Source organism: Sus scrofa, chromosome 18, assembly GCF_000003025.6.
Source record: "Sus scrofa isolate TJ Tabasco breed Duroc chromosome 18, Sscrofa11.1, whole genome shotgun sequence".
NCBI classification, from domain to species: domain Eukaryota; kingdom Metazoa; phylum Chordata; class Mammalia; order Artiodactyla; family Suidae; genus Sus; species Sus scrofa.
Genome location: NC_010460.4, coordinates 51,589,419 through 51,605,337, shown reverse-complemented (window position 1 = coordinate 51,605,337; position 15,919 = coordinate 51,589,419). Strand labels below are relative to the sequence as shown.

Below are 15,919 nucleotides of genomic sequence, written 5' to 3'. Positions count from 1 at the left end.
CACTCCCATCACTGCCCTTGTCATTGTGTCATAGTTTACTGATTAAATATGTTCCTCCTACACAAAATTCTGAGAGGAGGAGCACTGTTTAATTCTCACTCCTCTGTACTCACCTCATCTCCCTACTCAGTGCTGACGTGGCATCGAGTAGATGCTAACGACTCAACATTTACTCAGTGAATGGGATGAAGGAACAAAAAGTAAAACCAAAATCAGAGCTCACTTGAAATCCACCCAGCTATGTTGGGTCCAACCCTCCAGGAGGTGGAAGCATTTAAAAGAGAGTGTCTCTACAGCTCCCTGAACCTGCACAACAGATCACTATTGAGTGTTAACTCCAATACGTATGCAAACATAGAACCTCATTTGAAATCCTACCAAAATGTGCCTCTTACAAATGAATCCTCATTGCCTATTAGCTGCCAGATCTGATCAGGATCATGAAAATAGGAGGGAAACCCATGGTGCCTCATGTTCTCCGCAAGCCTGATGTCCCTCCTGAGAAGGGCAGGCTGTGGGGTTTGGGTTCCCTTGCGGCTCTGCTTTTCATTTGCTATGGTCAGGTCTGGCAGCCACCCTCCTGGGGGCCCTCAGCTTCCTAGTGGACAGGAGCAGGGCTGGACAGGACCTTCCATGACTCACCCTGGGAGTCTGTGTGACCCAGTTTTATGGATAAAGTTTGGGAGACGGGACGGTCACTGAGTCTGCGATGGTGCCCCGGGTGTGGCAAAAATATTGCATTCGGCTAGCCAGCCGCCCTGCTGGGTTCTAGGAGTAGAGCTTTGGGGGTTGGGGTCTTCCTCATGGCTGCTCAGGGCTGGATGCTGGGAGGAGGATGCTGGTGACATGCAGGCATTCTGCACCCCTGCGCTCCCACTGGGTGTCTCCTGAGTGGTCAGCAGGGTCCTTGGAGCTTGGGCACCACTGTGGTTCTGGGAGATGAATGTATTTCCTGCAAATATCAACAAGTAAAAGGGACTTTTCCTACCCATCAGGATGGGACCTCCTAAAGGAGAATGGGACTTATTTCACACCGAAAAACGGAAAGACAGGAACCTTTTCACATCCGAGCATGTCTATTCATTCTCTCTGTCTCTCTGTCTCACACACACACACTCACATAGGAATACCACTTCCAATGACCTTTCTTTCCAATGCAGAATAGAAGGAGGTTCTTGGGATCAGGGATTTCCCCTAAATAATATGGGAAAGGCCCCCGACATCCTCTCTTTCCTCACCCCCAGTCCCTGCCTACTGTCCTGGCCAGATTTTGACAATTTGGTTCTTAAACACTTCTGAGCATAAACCTCCAGAGTGACCCAGAGCTGCACCAAGAAACTCCAGACTTAACTAAAGCAGTGAACGGTACACACCCTGCAAAGCATGGCAGGACATTCTGCTCACCCCTCTTAAGTGCAGTCAGAGAGAAGGGCATCTTTGCTACAAGCAAAGACTCTCCTCTCCATCAGTGAGGCCCCAGAGAGGTGCGGCTGGGGCAGTTCAACTCTCCTAGACATATTGTTGGACTTCATTCTGAGTGAGAAGTCTTCATGAGTTCCTAAAATAGTGTGTTGACTATAATTTTAACAAGTCCCTTGTCTTTTAAATCCTGACTTCCTATGTGGATAGTGCCTGGCTTGGCTTGATTTGCTTATTAAAATCTTCTCTGCCTAATGTTCCCTTTCAGCTGGCAATGTGTGGGATTCTATTTCTTCTTGAAAGAAAAAGAGCCCACACAATTTACTTTATGTAACTCTGCGATATTCTTCTGCACAATAGCCAGCCCAAAAGACGGAGTTTTCAACACATGGCTTGGAGGCTAAAAACACAGTTTGGAGGCACAGTGCCCAGGAGCTGAAGAGTTGGACAGAGACGGTGGTATCGCAGCTACCTCCCACTTTCCTCCTTGGAAGTGCTCAGCCATCTGGCAGGGGCGGGGCCGCCTTAGCCCCTCACACCTGCCTCTGTCCCACGGCCTCACTCACAAGAGCTGTTTCCAAGCAGACGACACATGAATGTGTGGGTAGAACACAGCTCTCATAGTGTGAGATGGCGAAGGGGACTGGAGCCAGGATTTAACCTCATCCTCAACTCTTCTTTTGGACCAGTGTCTTACAGAAGCTAGTAACTTTGGGGATTCTGAGCATGAACCCTTGTTCTTGAGGCAAAATGAGTATCAAGATGGGTTCCTGAGTTCAGGGAATAGAGCATCATGTCATGGCTCTGACACAGTGAAAGCAGCTGTGCCCCAGCCCACATCACCCACACACCTGTTCATTTATTCATTCATTCACTGAGCACTCACTACATCCTTGCCCAGCACTACTTTAGCTGGAAATGCAGACTTAAAGGAATCAGGTAGGGACCAAGTTCTCCTGGCAACTGCATCCTAGCAGAAGGACACTGATAAGAAGTGAGTTAGCAAGTAAGACAGGTGCAGCGAGAACATGTCCATCAGGCTCTGGTTTATTTGCATTGTTAATGAAAATGATCAATAAACAATCCATAACAGGAGTAGAAAAGAGCTTTAGTTGAGCCAGACTGAGAACCACAGACTGGAAGGCAACGTGAAGGAACTTCTCCGGAGAAGCATAGTATTCAGTACAGTTTTATGTCTTATCAGAACAAAGAACTTCAAACAAGTCAGGAATACATTACTTCAAGGTTTAAAAAAAAAAGACCAGCATATACACAGTGGGTCAGTGTGGCCTTGGCGTCTGGAAGGGAGTCTTACCATCAAAGGAGGACCAGCCTTGATGTCCCAAGAGGGGAGGCATTTAATCTTTATTTTTAACATAGACATTCTTTGGTTCTGGTCAGTGCATCCTTTTTTTTTTTTTTTTTTAATAATTAAAGCAGATGTACAATGCATGTTTGATAGGCCATGAACAGGCTGTTCGAATTAGCATAAAATTCAAGTTAACACATGTACAAGCCAGAATGGCTTCTCCACATGTGAACATTTCTTTCATCAGCATCAAGGCCAGAGAGGGAGATGCAGGACCGAGGACAGGCGCTGAGTTGAGAGCAGGAGGTTTGGGCACCAGGAGGGTGCGAAAGCCAAGGGCACCTTTGAATGTGGTCAAAGGCAGCACAGCTGAACCCATTTGTTCAGCCCCTAATAAACCCTCTCTGTATTATGACCTTGGCTTTCGTCCAAGACTTGTCCAAGCAACCTGCCACTACATTTGCGATTTTTTAAAAAGTCTTTTAAGATATTGTTCACTTCTACCTCATGGGGTCTTCTCTGCATAAAGTCAAGAATGAGGCATCTCATTAGGAACTTTGAGGAAAAATCCAGTATTCTGATCATGAGAATTACATTTTCCTTTATCTTTTTGGCTGCGAAGAATCTCAGAGGAGAATCTTAGGCTCAATTACTGCAATTACATCTTCCCAGGTTAGAATTTGGAGAGGTCCTCACAAGTGATGAAGTGTCCACTTATAATAATGATGCAGAACTGGCTCAAATCCCTATTTCCTGCTGTAAGAGGTGTGACCTGGAGAATGTTTACTAACCATTCTGAGCTGGGTTTCTCACCAAAGTGGGACGAGTGATACTTGATAGGGTTGTTTTTGTTTTTGGCCATACCCACAGCATGTGGAGTTCCCAGGCTGGGGACAGAATCTGAGCAGCAGCTGCAAACTACACCCCAGCTGCAGCAACACCAGATCCTTTAACCCACTGCACTGGGGAGGGATCAAATCCACACTTCTGCAGCAACCCAAGCCGCTGCAATGGGATTCTTAACCCCCTGTGCTGCAGCTGGAACTCCTTGATATGCTTTTACGTAGATTAAATGTTCCTAATATTATTATCCTTTTTCTTGTTGCTACTTCCCTATTTCTGTCTGGTTTATATTTCCCTATTTCCTTATATGTTTATTTTGTTGTAAATTTTCTCAAATCCATTGTCGAAAGAAACAAGTTACATAATTTATTTCAAAGTTCCATTACCCCCTGATAACATAACAAGAGCTGAGTGTAGCATAATAAAGCTTCAGGCATCTACTTGCTCAAAATAAAATCTGTTCACAAACTCAAAAAATTCTTATGTACTTTCTTCCCGCTAAATAATGCCATTCAGTTTCTATAACTTCATCTTATATACTTTAATGAAGTTTCCTTCAGGGCCTGTGTTTTTCACTCACAGTTTATGATTTCTGAGCATAGAGGCAATTTTTAAGAACCATTTTCTTTATTCTAAATATGCCTTTTGTCTGCTTTCTTTTCATTTCTGAGACAGCACTCACTCATGGCTTTATAATCCAAAACAGGAAAGCTATATATACAGTCTCGTTAGAAACTGAAACAGCCACATCTTTTGTCTCCCTGTGTTCTCAAAAAAAAAAAAAAAAAAAAAAGGTGATATGCATCATAACTTATTCCTTCCCTCAAAGTGATGATTTTTTGCTTTTAAGTTTCTATCTCCTTCTGGAAGCTTTTGTTTTTGCTAATGTACTGTAGTGCATATTAAACATATTAAACACACAAAGCCTATTCCAAGATTTTTTTTCTTTTTATGGCCACACCTGTGGTATATGGAAGTTCCCAAGCTAGGGGTCAGATCAGAGCTACAGCTGCCAGCTTACACCACAGCCACACCAGATCTGAGCCACATATATGACCTAGGCCATAGCTTGTGAAAACGCTGGATTATTAACCCACAGAGCAAGGCCAGGAATCGAACCCATATCCTCAAGGAGATTGCATCAGGTTTTTAACCCACTGAGGCACAATGGAACACCCTATTCTAAGATTTTTAAAAGTAATCAAAGAACAAATTACTTAATTAAAAACATTTCAACAAACAGGAGTTAAATCAGGAAGAAAAATAAGTAAACGAAACATCATTGTTGGATCCTCTGCAAGAAATAAGAAACAAGTCAGCAGGTGGAATCTCACTCCCTGAAGTAGGATACAATGAGATCAGATGGTTTTCAGCATCTCACCCATTCGACCTACTTTTTCAGGGGTCAACTAAAATCTGTGCTTAGCATAGCACATAACTAGGGGCCATTGATTACAACCCATCATTAGAAAATTACGATAGTACTGTAAGTTAACTGTACTGAAATTGTTACTAATATTCTTGTGGTCTTCTTTTTTCTTTCTTTTTTTTCAGGGCTGCACCCGAGGCATATGGAAATTCCCAGGCTAGAGGGTGAATCGAAGCTTCAGCTGCCAGCCTATGCCACAGCCAGATCTGAGCTGCGTCTGAGACCTACACCACAACTCACAGCAGTGTCGGATCCTTCACCCACTGAGTGGAACCAGGAATCAAACCTGTGTCCTCAAGGATACTAGTCAGGTTTGTTATGGCTGAGCCACAACGGGAACTCCTCTTGCGGTTTTCTTATCAGCGTCTATTGCCTATCACTGGTGGAAGAGAAGATGAAAGACATTTGCATTACTTGGTGGGATGGAGAGAAAACTGGGGAAGATGTAGTGATACCATTAACTTCCTCATCATCCACAGAGCAGGGGGCCACCCTCTCCCCTTTGCCGGGAGAAAGAAGGGAGATCTCTGTCTGACGAGAGTCGCCTTCTAAGGATGAGGAAGGATTGTGAGGCTGTAAAACACTGAAATCTCTGTCTAGGAAGAGAGTGGTCTTTCATCCAGGGCTATTTAAAAACAGGACGGAGCCTCATCTATCTCCCATGGGTCAGATGTGGCGGGAGAATGAGTAAACTGTTTCTTCCAGCCAGATGAGTCTACAGTGTAAACTAGAGCACGTGCGAAAGCCGGGGAAACATGGCCACAAAGGAACCGCACACCTGAGATCCACTCTCCACCTGCTGCATTGAAGAAGTGAGTCTTTGACAGCAGCACCTGTTGAGGGCACGATGGCATAGAGTTTAACGTTAGCCTTCTTCCTATGTAGATTTTCGTGTCTCTTTTTTTCACTCTCTGCAACATCTACTGCTAACTTACTACATCTTACTCTGTTTTATCTATTTGTACTCATCATCTTAAGCCATTTCTGGAATAGAAAGGGGCATAATTGAATAAGATAAATTCTATTAATTAAAGGTTTTGGCATTTGCCATTTTTATTATAATATGTCTTGGTGTGGGCCTATTTGGGTTCAACTTGTTTGGGGCCCTCTGTGCTTCCTGTATCTTGATGTCCGTATCCTTTATATTTGGAGAAGTTTTCAGCCGTAATTTCTTCAAATATATTTTCCATCCCCTTTTCTTTTTCTTCTCCTTCTGGAATTCCCATTATGCATAGATTGGCCCACTTTATATTATCCCATAAGTCTCTTTTATTGCTTTCATGTTTTTTCATTTGGTTTTCTGTCTGCTGTCCTGATTGGGTGATTTCCATTATTCTGTCTTCCACGTCACTAATTCATTCCCCTGTATTATTCATTCTGGTCTTTATTGCCTTTATTGGTATCTCTGCAAATGAATTTTCTAGTTTGTCTTGGCTCCTCCTTATATTTTCTAGTTCCTTTCTGAGGGAATCTGCATTACTGTTCATATCCTCTCTTAATGCCTTCAGAGTTTTCACCATCTCCCTTTTGAACTCAATGTCTGTCAGACTGCAGGGGTCTGTTTCATTGTTGACGGCTTTAGGTGAATCCTCCTGTTCCTTTAACTGGGAATGATTTCTGTGCTTCTTCATCTTGCTTGTGTTTTTCTTTTTCTGTGAGATTGGGGAAGCCAAACTGTGGTCTTGTAAGGCTACCTCTATGCAAGAATACCCCTTTGTATTTTTGGGGGGCATTACTATTTATTTTGGGGGTGGGAGTTTGAATATTTGCTGTCTCTTTCTTTGGTGTGAGCAGGCTGTTATCCCCAGGATGCTCAGTGTGTTTTCAGGGAGAAGGAGGCAATGCGTAGGGCCAGCAGTCAGTGCCAGGTCGTTGGGCTCTCAACAGCAGCAAGGACCTCCGGAGCCAAGGTCTCAGCGCCCAGCCCCCGCCTGAGCGTCTCAGGCTCTTGTGTCCTGGCTGGTGGTTCAGATGATCTGTGCAGCTCTCACTCTGCTGTTCTCAGTCCAGCTGCTGTGCTTTTCTGAGGTCCCTCTGTCTTGGCTGATCTCTCTGTCAGTTAGGTGTGTTCCTTTTCTCCTTCACAGCTCCCTCTCAGGAATGCTAGTTCCATCCTGATTCCTTTTCTCTCTCGCTCTCTTTTTCTTTTGTTCTACCCAGTTATGTCAACTCAGTTATGTCAAGGGCAACTTTTTGGAGGTTTCAGTTCTTCCTCCAGCATTCAGCTGATGTTCTGTACGAGTCATTTTACATGTAGATGTGTTTTTTTATGTGTTTGTGGGAGAGGGTGAGTGCAATCTCTTACTCCTCTGCCATCTTGCTCCACCCCTGTTTTTGGCACTTGGCATGTGTGTGCCAGATGTCAAGCCAGTTCCAGGGGGTATAAAGAATAGGAATCACTGGCCTCAGGGTCTTTCCAGTGTAGAACAGAGCACATACAGGTCCACAGGCAATAATATAGTGAGAAACCTTGCAGGGAATCACCTCAAAGCAGTATACAAATCCTGCTTGCAGGTATGAATGAGGAGGATGTGGGCAAAGCTGGGGTGAGGGGGCAGACATGGTCTCCAAGGAAGAGCATTCAAGCTGCCCTTCTTTATCCAGGAATGTCGGTATTCTGATGTGGTGCATTACCAACAAATGTCTTCTCTGACTAGTGTTTTCTTCTATGCTTTTGTTCCTACCATGTGATCACTGGTATAATTTGACAAACAGTTTCAGGAGACTTGTCTGCTTTCCAGGGAATTCTAATAAAAATACCACAGCAGAAGTGTCTTCAGTGAAAGAAAACACGCTATAATTTTTTTTGATGCCCTGACACAACATGGACCAAAAAATGTCTCAGCCTCAACACAAATGCAAAAATAGCCCACTCAAGCACTAACCTGACAAAGGGAGGTGTATTTATCCAAAAAGCAAAAGAAAGGTTTACCCAAAAAAATAAGTAGATAAGACACCTTTATAAATATGCCAGTCTGTTCCGTGTTTGCAATTTCTGTTTTGTAAAGAAACCTGGAGATCCATGACTAGGAAGGATTTGTAGGTTTGCTGCTGAATAACTTCAAATGGGAGGCTCTGGGAATAACATGAGGGGACCCTTTGCCAGTGTGGGAGCCTAGCAAACTGCTTGGAACCTCCCTTTCAGGGGTGCTTTCTTACTACAGCAATTCCAGTAGCATTATAGTAGTAGATTTTTATTTTATTGAGCACTTACTATAAAATTCTGACAACCCATTTATAGATGAGGAAACAGAGGGCTAGAAAGATCAGCTAGGTTGTCCAGGGAATACCTAGCTTGGAAACTGAGAGGTGCTTCTCCAACTTCGCCTATGGTTTGTTCACTCATAATTCTATACTTGATTATCTCATTTAATTCCAACTTGTCATTTTTAATCTCCATGATAAAACTATAAGATGTTATTGGTGCACATAAAGCGCATGTAAACTGAAGAAATACGCTCTAGCAGCAGTGCTCCTTGTTTTGGAGATTTTTACAAAGATGTCTGGACAACGCCCCCTGCAGGGTGGTCAGGTTACCGGGATCCTCCCAGGACTTCCCTAAAGAGCCAGGGTACCTGAGAGGTGGGTGGGCTATTGATGCTTCCTGGGCTCAAGGCTGTGCCTGTCTTCCTGAGAGTAGACTGGTTTCCAGGCAACACTGTGGTCCATCTATTTTCATACCATTGCAGTGACAAGCTTTTTTTTTTTTTTTCTTTTCAAAATAAAACATATGGTGCCAATAGTGTGATGAGATGCTTTCTGAAGTCTGGCTTTCCCGCCAGTAGTAATTCCATGGTTACTGCCAATGGGGCTAGAAAAATTCCTAATGAGAGACTCAAATAATGAATAAATAGATCTGCCAGATGTCCATTAAGGCCTGAGACTCTGAATGCCAACAATGTGCTTTATCAGGATAATAGACTTTTTACAAGTGCCCTGGTCTTGGAAGATGGAAAAAAAGGACAGCCCTAAATTACTTCTAAGTGGTCTTATAAAAGCTAAAGAGTAGACTGGTGCTGGGGTCTGGTCCTCATGGCTGGTAAACAAAAAGTCAGTAACTTGCATTTGATTGGTATGTGCAATAAGTTACAGTCCCTGGGATCTAAAACTGCTTGATTCAACATATTTGAAGGCCTTAATCATCTCTTCTTGAAAGTAAAAGTGTTATTAGTTGTATACAGCATATAGTTTTATAGCCAGGAACCCCCAAAATGTACATTTAAATCCCAACTTTTGTACCTTCGATGAAGTCAAAATCACTCTTGCTTGTTTCAAAAAAGAATCCCTTGTTCTAATTCTATAGGATGCCCTTTTCCCCATGTTCTGAAAACTATGTGTATCCTAAGCAGTTGAGTTATTGCTCTGCAGTTTAAGTGCTCCAACATTATAAACAATAAAAAGAATGCAATGCTTTCTACAATAACATTGGCTCTGGGGGAGCCATGGTCCTCTGAGATGGGATTTTAGTGAAAATTTGAGGTGTTTGAAGATTCCTAGCATAGCTGAGGTCCTTATTTCAGGCAGCCTAGAGGCATTCTATGGGGTGAAAGACTTATAAGTGGAAGAGGAGCGACTGTCTTGCCCGGCAGGGGCCGCCTCTAATTCAGGTCTGTGTCTAGGGTCTTGAAATGCTGCAGGGATCATGAAAATGTTCAGTGATAATAACCATCATTTACCCTAAAGAAGGGTAAAACTGGATCCAATGGAATTTGTGCTAGAGAACTTGAGAGATGGCATTTCTGTTTGGGGGCAGTCGTACCTCCAGGGACATTCTGCAGACATTCCCGGCCTTCTAATACTAAGCGGGCTAGAGGGGTCCCGGGGGAGGCAGAGACCCCCGCAGAGCATGGAACTGCATGACCCCTTGGTGGGCTTGTATTTCGGTTCTTGCCTTCCCCTCTTCAGTCCAGAGTTACAGCCTCGACCCCCGCAGAGCGTGGAACTGCATGACCCCTTGGTGAGCTTGTATTTCGGTTCTTGCCTTCCCCTCTTCAGTCCAGAGTTACAGCCTCCACCCTGCAGAAGACGCTCCAGGTCTTTTTCAGTTCAAATCCTCCTAGGAGGGCTTCTCCCGGCCCATCCTCCCTTCCCCGTGAAGGCAGTGCTGGAACATGCAGCCAGCATCTGCTCCCCCATCCCGCCCCACTGACTGTCTTGTTTGCCCCACAGAATCTGTATCAGAACAGGTTCTTAGGCCTGGCCGCCATGGCGTCTCCATCCAGAAGCTCCCAGAACCGACGTCGGTGCAAGGAGCCCCTGCGCCACAGCTACAACCCAGGCCAATTCCACAGCATGGCCATCAGGACCGGCCCCCATGGCGCCGTCACCATTCCCCGCTCCACCAGCGACACGGACCTGGTCACCTCGGACAGCCGCTCCACGCTCATGGTCAGCAGCTCCTACTACTCCATAGGACACTCGCAGGACCTGGTGATCCACTGGGACATAAAGGAGGAAGTGGATGCCGGGGACTGGATCGGCATGTACCTTATCGGTGAGTCAAATAGAGCTTAGTGTCCCACAAATAGCGATTTTGGCAGTGTGGTTGGGCGGTCAGCAAGTGCAGAGTTTCTAAACGACTTCGACGGATGCTTTGCTAGTTCATTAAAGGCGATCGTTTCATTCGGATGCACAGTTCACAATCACACGTGTGATGCACCGCATTCTAACATGCAGAAGACCACACACGAAGGCTTCACCTGCCACCTCTATTCAACGGAAGCAAAGCAGAGATCACAGGGCAAGGGGTGGCTGAACACACCTGTCGTCACCTATAGAGCCCTAGAAGCTCTTCTACTCAGGAATATACACCACATCCACAGCTAAGGGATGCCCGTGTGGGGGGTAATTTCGCTCTGTTTTCAACATAATCCCTGGCCTCTTCTCTCCTGCTCTTTCAACATTCCTACTGCTCTGTATTCAGAAGAGAGCATGGATTTTATAAACAGTGAGAGCAGGCATACCATGGGCTAAGGAACAGTGTGCTGGTGGAAAGAAAAGTGACTGGAGAAAATAAATGTCACAAATTTGAAATTATGAAGCCAAATTGACATGAAAAATGTGTTTATCTATCACACATGGTGAGAATGACACATTTGCGCTGGTAAATCAGCAAGTAAAGGTGTCATTGCTGAGGGTCCAGGATCAACAGGTCTTTTGATCAGTGTGTACAATGAAGCGTCTGTGCGTTCAGACGCCCAATGCCAGATGAATGTCACTGAGCATCACAGACATCAGAGGATTAGTGTGAGCATCTTACAGCTTGAATCATTTCTATGATAATAGTCAGGAGCGCTCATCTGACTAGCTGTCGGGGAAATATTTTCGGCTCTTGAAGATTTTGCTCGTTTGCTCAGTGTGCGTACAGTACACACATTCTTGTAAAGACAGAAAAACACAATTTTTGAATTCACCCCAATGGTGGTTACTTCCTAGATTGGACTCCCAAATAGGTAAGATTTAATTTGCTTTAAAAGTAGTTCCAGGAGTTCCCATCATGGCTCAGTGATAACAAACCCGACATATTCATGAGGATGCAGGTTCAGTTCTTGGCCCCACTCAGTGGGCTCATGATCCAGCATTGCTGTGAGCTGCAGTGTAGGTTGTAGACATGGCTCAGATCTGGCATTGCCATGGCTGTGGTGTAGGCCAGCAACTGAAGCTCCCATTCAGTCCCTAGCCTGGGAACTTCCGTATGCCACAACTGAAGCCCTGAAGAGAAAAAATTAAATTAAAATAGTTCTGGAATAAATGTTCAAATATCATAAATCTAAAACAGAGCTTGAAAAATAACAGCCCACCAAGCATATTTTGTTTAGTCTATATTGCTTTATATTTGATTGGTTATCAACATTTTATTTATTTATTTTTGGCTGCACCCACAGCATGCAGAAGTTACCCATCCAGGGTTTGAACCAATGCCACAGCATTGACAGTGCCAGATCCTTAACCAAATGTGCCACAAGAAAACTCTTCAACATTTTAAAATTGTAGAAATTTCACATAGAAATCCACATTTCTAACATCTGGCGCAGAAGCCTTCAGTTTGGCCAACTGAGCCAGTACTTCTATGTGGTTCTAGTAAGCTGAAGTTACTAAGTATTAACTTTCCCGTTTAGACTACCTTGTATCGTTCATTTTTGCCAGAGTCCCCTTCCCACCCATCTCTGCTTTAATTATGAATGTTACTTGTTTAGCACCTTAGGCAATTAGGGTTTGGGCCCGGGATCTGGTTTTGCATCAGCTCTTCACAGCTGTACCTTCCTGCAGGGAAGAATATCAATGCCATTTATTTCTCAAGTCAGAGAACAGTTGGAAGAAGAGCATGGTAGGGGGAAAGGTGGATATTTTCATCCATGGTGAAGGGATGGATGGGTCTGGAGCTTTATGCTTGATCCAGGCTGGAGGGTAGATCTGGGGAAATTGGCCATGAGAGCAGAATAGAAAGAGAGCCCCTGAAAGCCCCTGTCACAGAGGGAGGCAGAGGAGGAAATCAAAAAGGAGGTGGAGACATGCTGGAGAAAAAGGGCAAGAACTAGGCGACCAGATCGTAGAAGACGAGAGGGAGGGTGTCAGAGGAAGAAAAGAAGGGCTGGCCAGCAGCGTCAGGTGTCCTGCAGCTCCATGAATGAATAAGATCTGGGCTTAACATGACATTTTGACGGAGACAGAAGTAAACACAGCTTATCTTCTGAGAATCTTCATTTGACAGTTTGTTCCTCTCACAGTAGCTACACATATATAACTGTGAAGTGCTTTAATGCAAAATGCCAGCACTTTCAGTGGCATAGCATTTCAAAAACAACTTCCAAAGCCAAAATTATCTGTTCATCTTAAAAGTTCATAATTTGTAAGTCCTTAGTAACTCATCTGCCAGATTTGGGGTGCCTTGCCAAAGAGCAAATCATAGGACTCAGTGATTTCATCTAATCTGTCATTTTACAATTTAGGAAATGCCAAGTCAGTGGTTCCCAAGGACACACAGCTGTCTACCCTGGCGGCAGACGCCACACTGACCATGGGGCATCTTGGCACACTTGGGTATAACATCACATATGACCTGTTCCACATCAGTGGGCAACTAACTGTCCAAGTGATGGCAGATTTGAGATGCTCCCAGCTCTGACCTCCAGAGCTCTGGAGGCAAATGTGACTTTTCTTCTGCCATAGCAAGTGAGTTATCTGGATTTGGAAGAGGACATGTGGTCTTACTCACTGACATGCTCACCCAGTCACCCAAGCTGCCTTTATCCAGGAACCCAGCAGTGGGATGATAACAGTAGCCTCACCATTATTTTCACAGTGAAATCACATTTGCTTGCCCTCATTTATGGAGGGGGTTCCTGAACTAGAGCAGTGTGATGAAGGAGTCTCTCTTCTAGTGACACAGAATGGGGGAAAGATCATGAGGTTTCAGCGACAGCTTGGCCTGGTTTAGAAACATACTCTTCCACTGACCAGATGTGTGGCCTCAACCAGGTACTGTCGTCAGAACTTCAGGCTCCTTATCTCTAAAATGGAAGGAAAATATATAACTTTTTTCTCAAGATCCTTGAGCGGAATTGATGAGAGACTGTGCATTTACCACCTGTTGATCAATACATTGTATCTTGCTTTAACTTGCCAGGGAGCTCTGGTCTCTGAATGCATCATGCCAAGTGACCTTAATGCCCAGCCTTTGTGCAGCCTAGCCAAAGCCTTTAGATGTGTACTCAGTTGTTTCAGTTGTACATCCAAGATAAAAGCTTCTAATCAAACCCATAGGGACCCGGAAAGAGATGCTAATGGACAGTAAATAGGCAGGAGCTTATGATTTGGTCAAAAACAAGTACATAGAGGCAAATTTGCTAGAAATCAGTATTTCCAGGAAATAGTTTTGCAATAATTTATTCACAAGGCCTACTTGACTATTACAAGTAAAAGATAATTGTTTGTGGGGCCTATGCTTATGGTTAAAGTTTCAGCAATGCCCACGGCTCGCTCACACTGAGGGAACAATATTGTATATTTGGGTCTGGATACTTAGTAAATTAAAGGATATGTTAAGATCCCTAATCGCAGAATGCTAAACTAATTAGAATGGATATATCCAAGTATTTTTCACCTCTTCATTTCATATTTCAATATTAAAAAAAAATTTTCTTTTTATGGCCACTCCAGTATGTGGAGGTTCCCAGGTTTGGGGTCAGATAGGAGCTGTAGCCACTGGCCTACACCACAGCAACATAGGATCTGCAACCTACACTACAGCTCATGGAAACACTGGATCCTTAACCCACTGAGCGAGGCCAGGGATTGAATCTGCATCCTCATGGATGCTCGTCATTTGTTTCTGCTGAGCCCTGACAGGAACGCCTCAAGATTTAAAAAAATTAATATCTTAAAATCCTTTTTAGAATGATAGTTTTTTGGGTTTTATTTTTTATTATTATTAAAGTACAGTTGATTTACAATGTTTTGTCAAGTTCTGCCATACCACAAAGTGACCTAATCACATACCTTTACCTCTGCTGTACAGAAGAGTCCCATTGCCCATCCATTCCAAATATAACAGTTTGTATCCCAGAACCCCCAAAATGCCTATCCATCTCCTCCTTCCCCTTTCCCTCTTGGGAACCCAAGTCTTCTCTCCATGGCCATGATCTGTTTCTATTTGTTTTGTATTTTTAGATGGGATCATCTGTTCCATATTTTAGATTCAACAAATAAGTGATATCGTGATATTTGTCTTTCTTTCTGGCTTGCTTCACTTAGAGTAAGTGAGAGTCTCCAGATCTATCCATGTTGCTGCAAATGGCATTAGTTTGTCTTTTTTATGGAAGAGTAATATTCCATTGTATATATGTACGACATCTTTTTTTTTTTTTTTTTTTGCTTTTTGCTTTTTTGCTTTGTAGGGCCACATCCATGGCATATGGAGGTTCCCAAGCTAGGGGTCAAATTGGAGCTACAGCTGCCAGCCTAGACCACAGCCACAGCAACGCCAGATCCAAGCTGCATCTGCAATCTACACCACAGCCCACAGCAACACCGGATCCTTAACCCACTGAGTGAGGCCAGGGATCAAACCTGCAACCTCATGGTTCCTAGTCAGATTCGTTTCCACCATGCCACAACAGGAACCCCAACATCTTCTTAATCCATTCATCTGTCAATGGACATTTAGGTTGTTTCCATGTCTTGGCTATTGTGAATAGTGCTGCAGTGAACATAGGGGTATGTGTATATTTTTCAGTGAAAGTTTTGCCCGAATATATGCCCAAGCAGTGGAATTCCTGGATCACATGGTAGCTCTGAATTTAGTTTTCTGAGGTACCTAGATACTGTTTTCCATAGTGGTTGTACTAATTTTCATTCCCACCAAAAATGGAGGAGTGTACCTTTTTCTCCACACCCTTTCCAGCATTTGTTATTTGTTGACTTGTTAATGATGGTCATTCTGACTGGTGTGAGGTAGTACCCCATTGTAGTTTTGATTTGCATTTTTCTAAGAATTAGAGATATTAAGCATTTTTCATATGCCTGTTGGCCATCCGTATGTCATCTTTGGAGAAATGTCTATTTAGGTATTCTGCCCATTTTTTGATTGGATTGTTTGGGGTTTTGTTGTTGTTGAGTTGCATGAATTGTTTGCATATTTTGGAGATTAGGCCCATGTCTCCTGTATCACTGGCAAAGATTTTCTCCCATTCTGTGGGTTATCTTTTCATTTTTTCAATGGTTTCCTTTGCTGTGCAAAAGGTTTTGGGTCTGATTAGGTCCCATTGGTTTGTGTCTTTATTGTATCATTATTCTAGGAGGTGTATCAAATAAGATGTTGCTGTGATTTATCTCAAAGAGCATTCTGCCTTTGTTTTCTCCAGGTGTTTTGTAGACTTATATTTATGTCTTTAATCCATTTTGAGTTTATTTTTGTAAAT

The 15,919-nt window shown here is 43.6% G+C and overlaps 1 protein-coding gene across 9 annotated transcripts in view; it reads left to right on the top strand.

The window, feature by feature from the left end:
* Positions 1-15,919, top strand: part of HECW1 (HECT, C2 and WW domain containing E3 ubiquitin protein ligase 1) — a 419,239-nt gene that overhangs the window by 197,667 nt on the left and 205,653 nt on the right. For all 9 annotated transcript variants that reach the window (XM_021079149.1, XM_021079142.1, XM_021079146.1 and 6 more), the window contains one exon: positions 10,170-10,494. In XM_021079149.1, the coding sequence (XP_020934808.1) occupies positions 10,170-10,494 (325 nt within the window). The remainder of the gene's footprint in view (positions 1-10,169; positions 10,495-15,919) is intronic.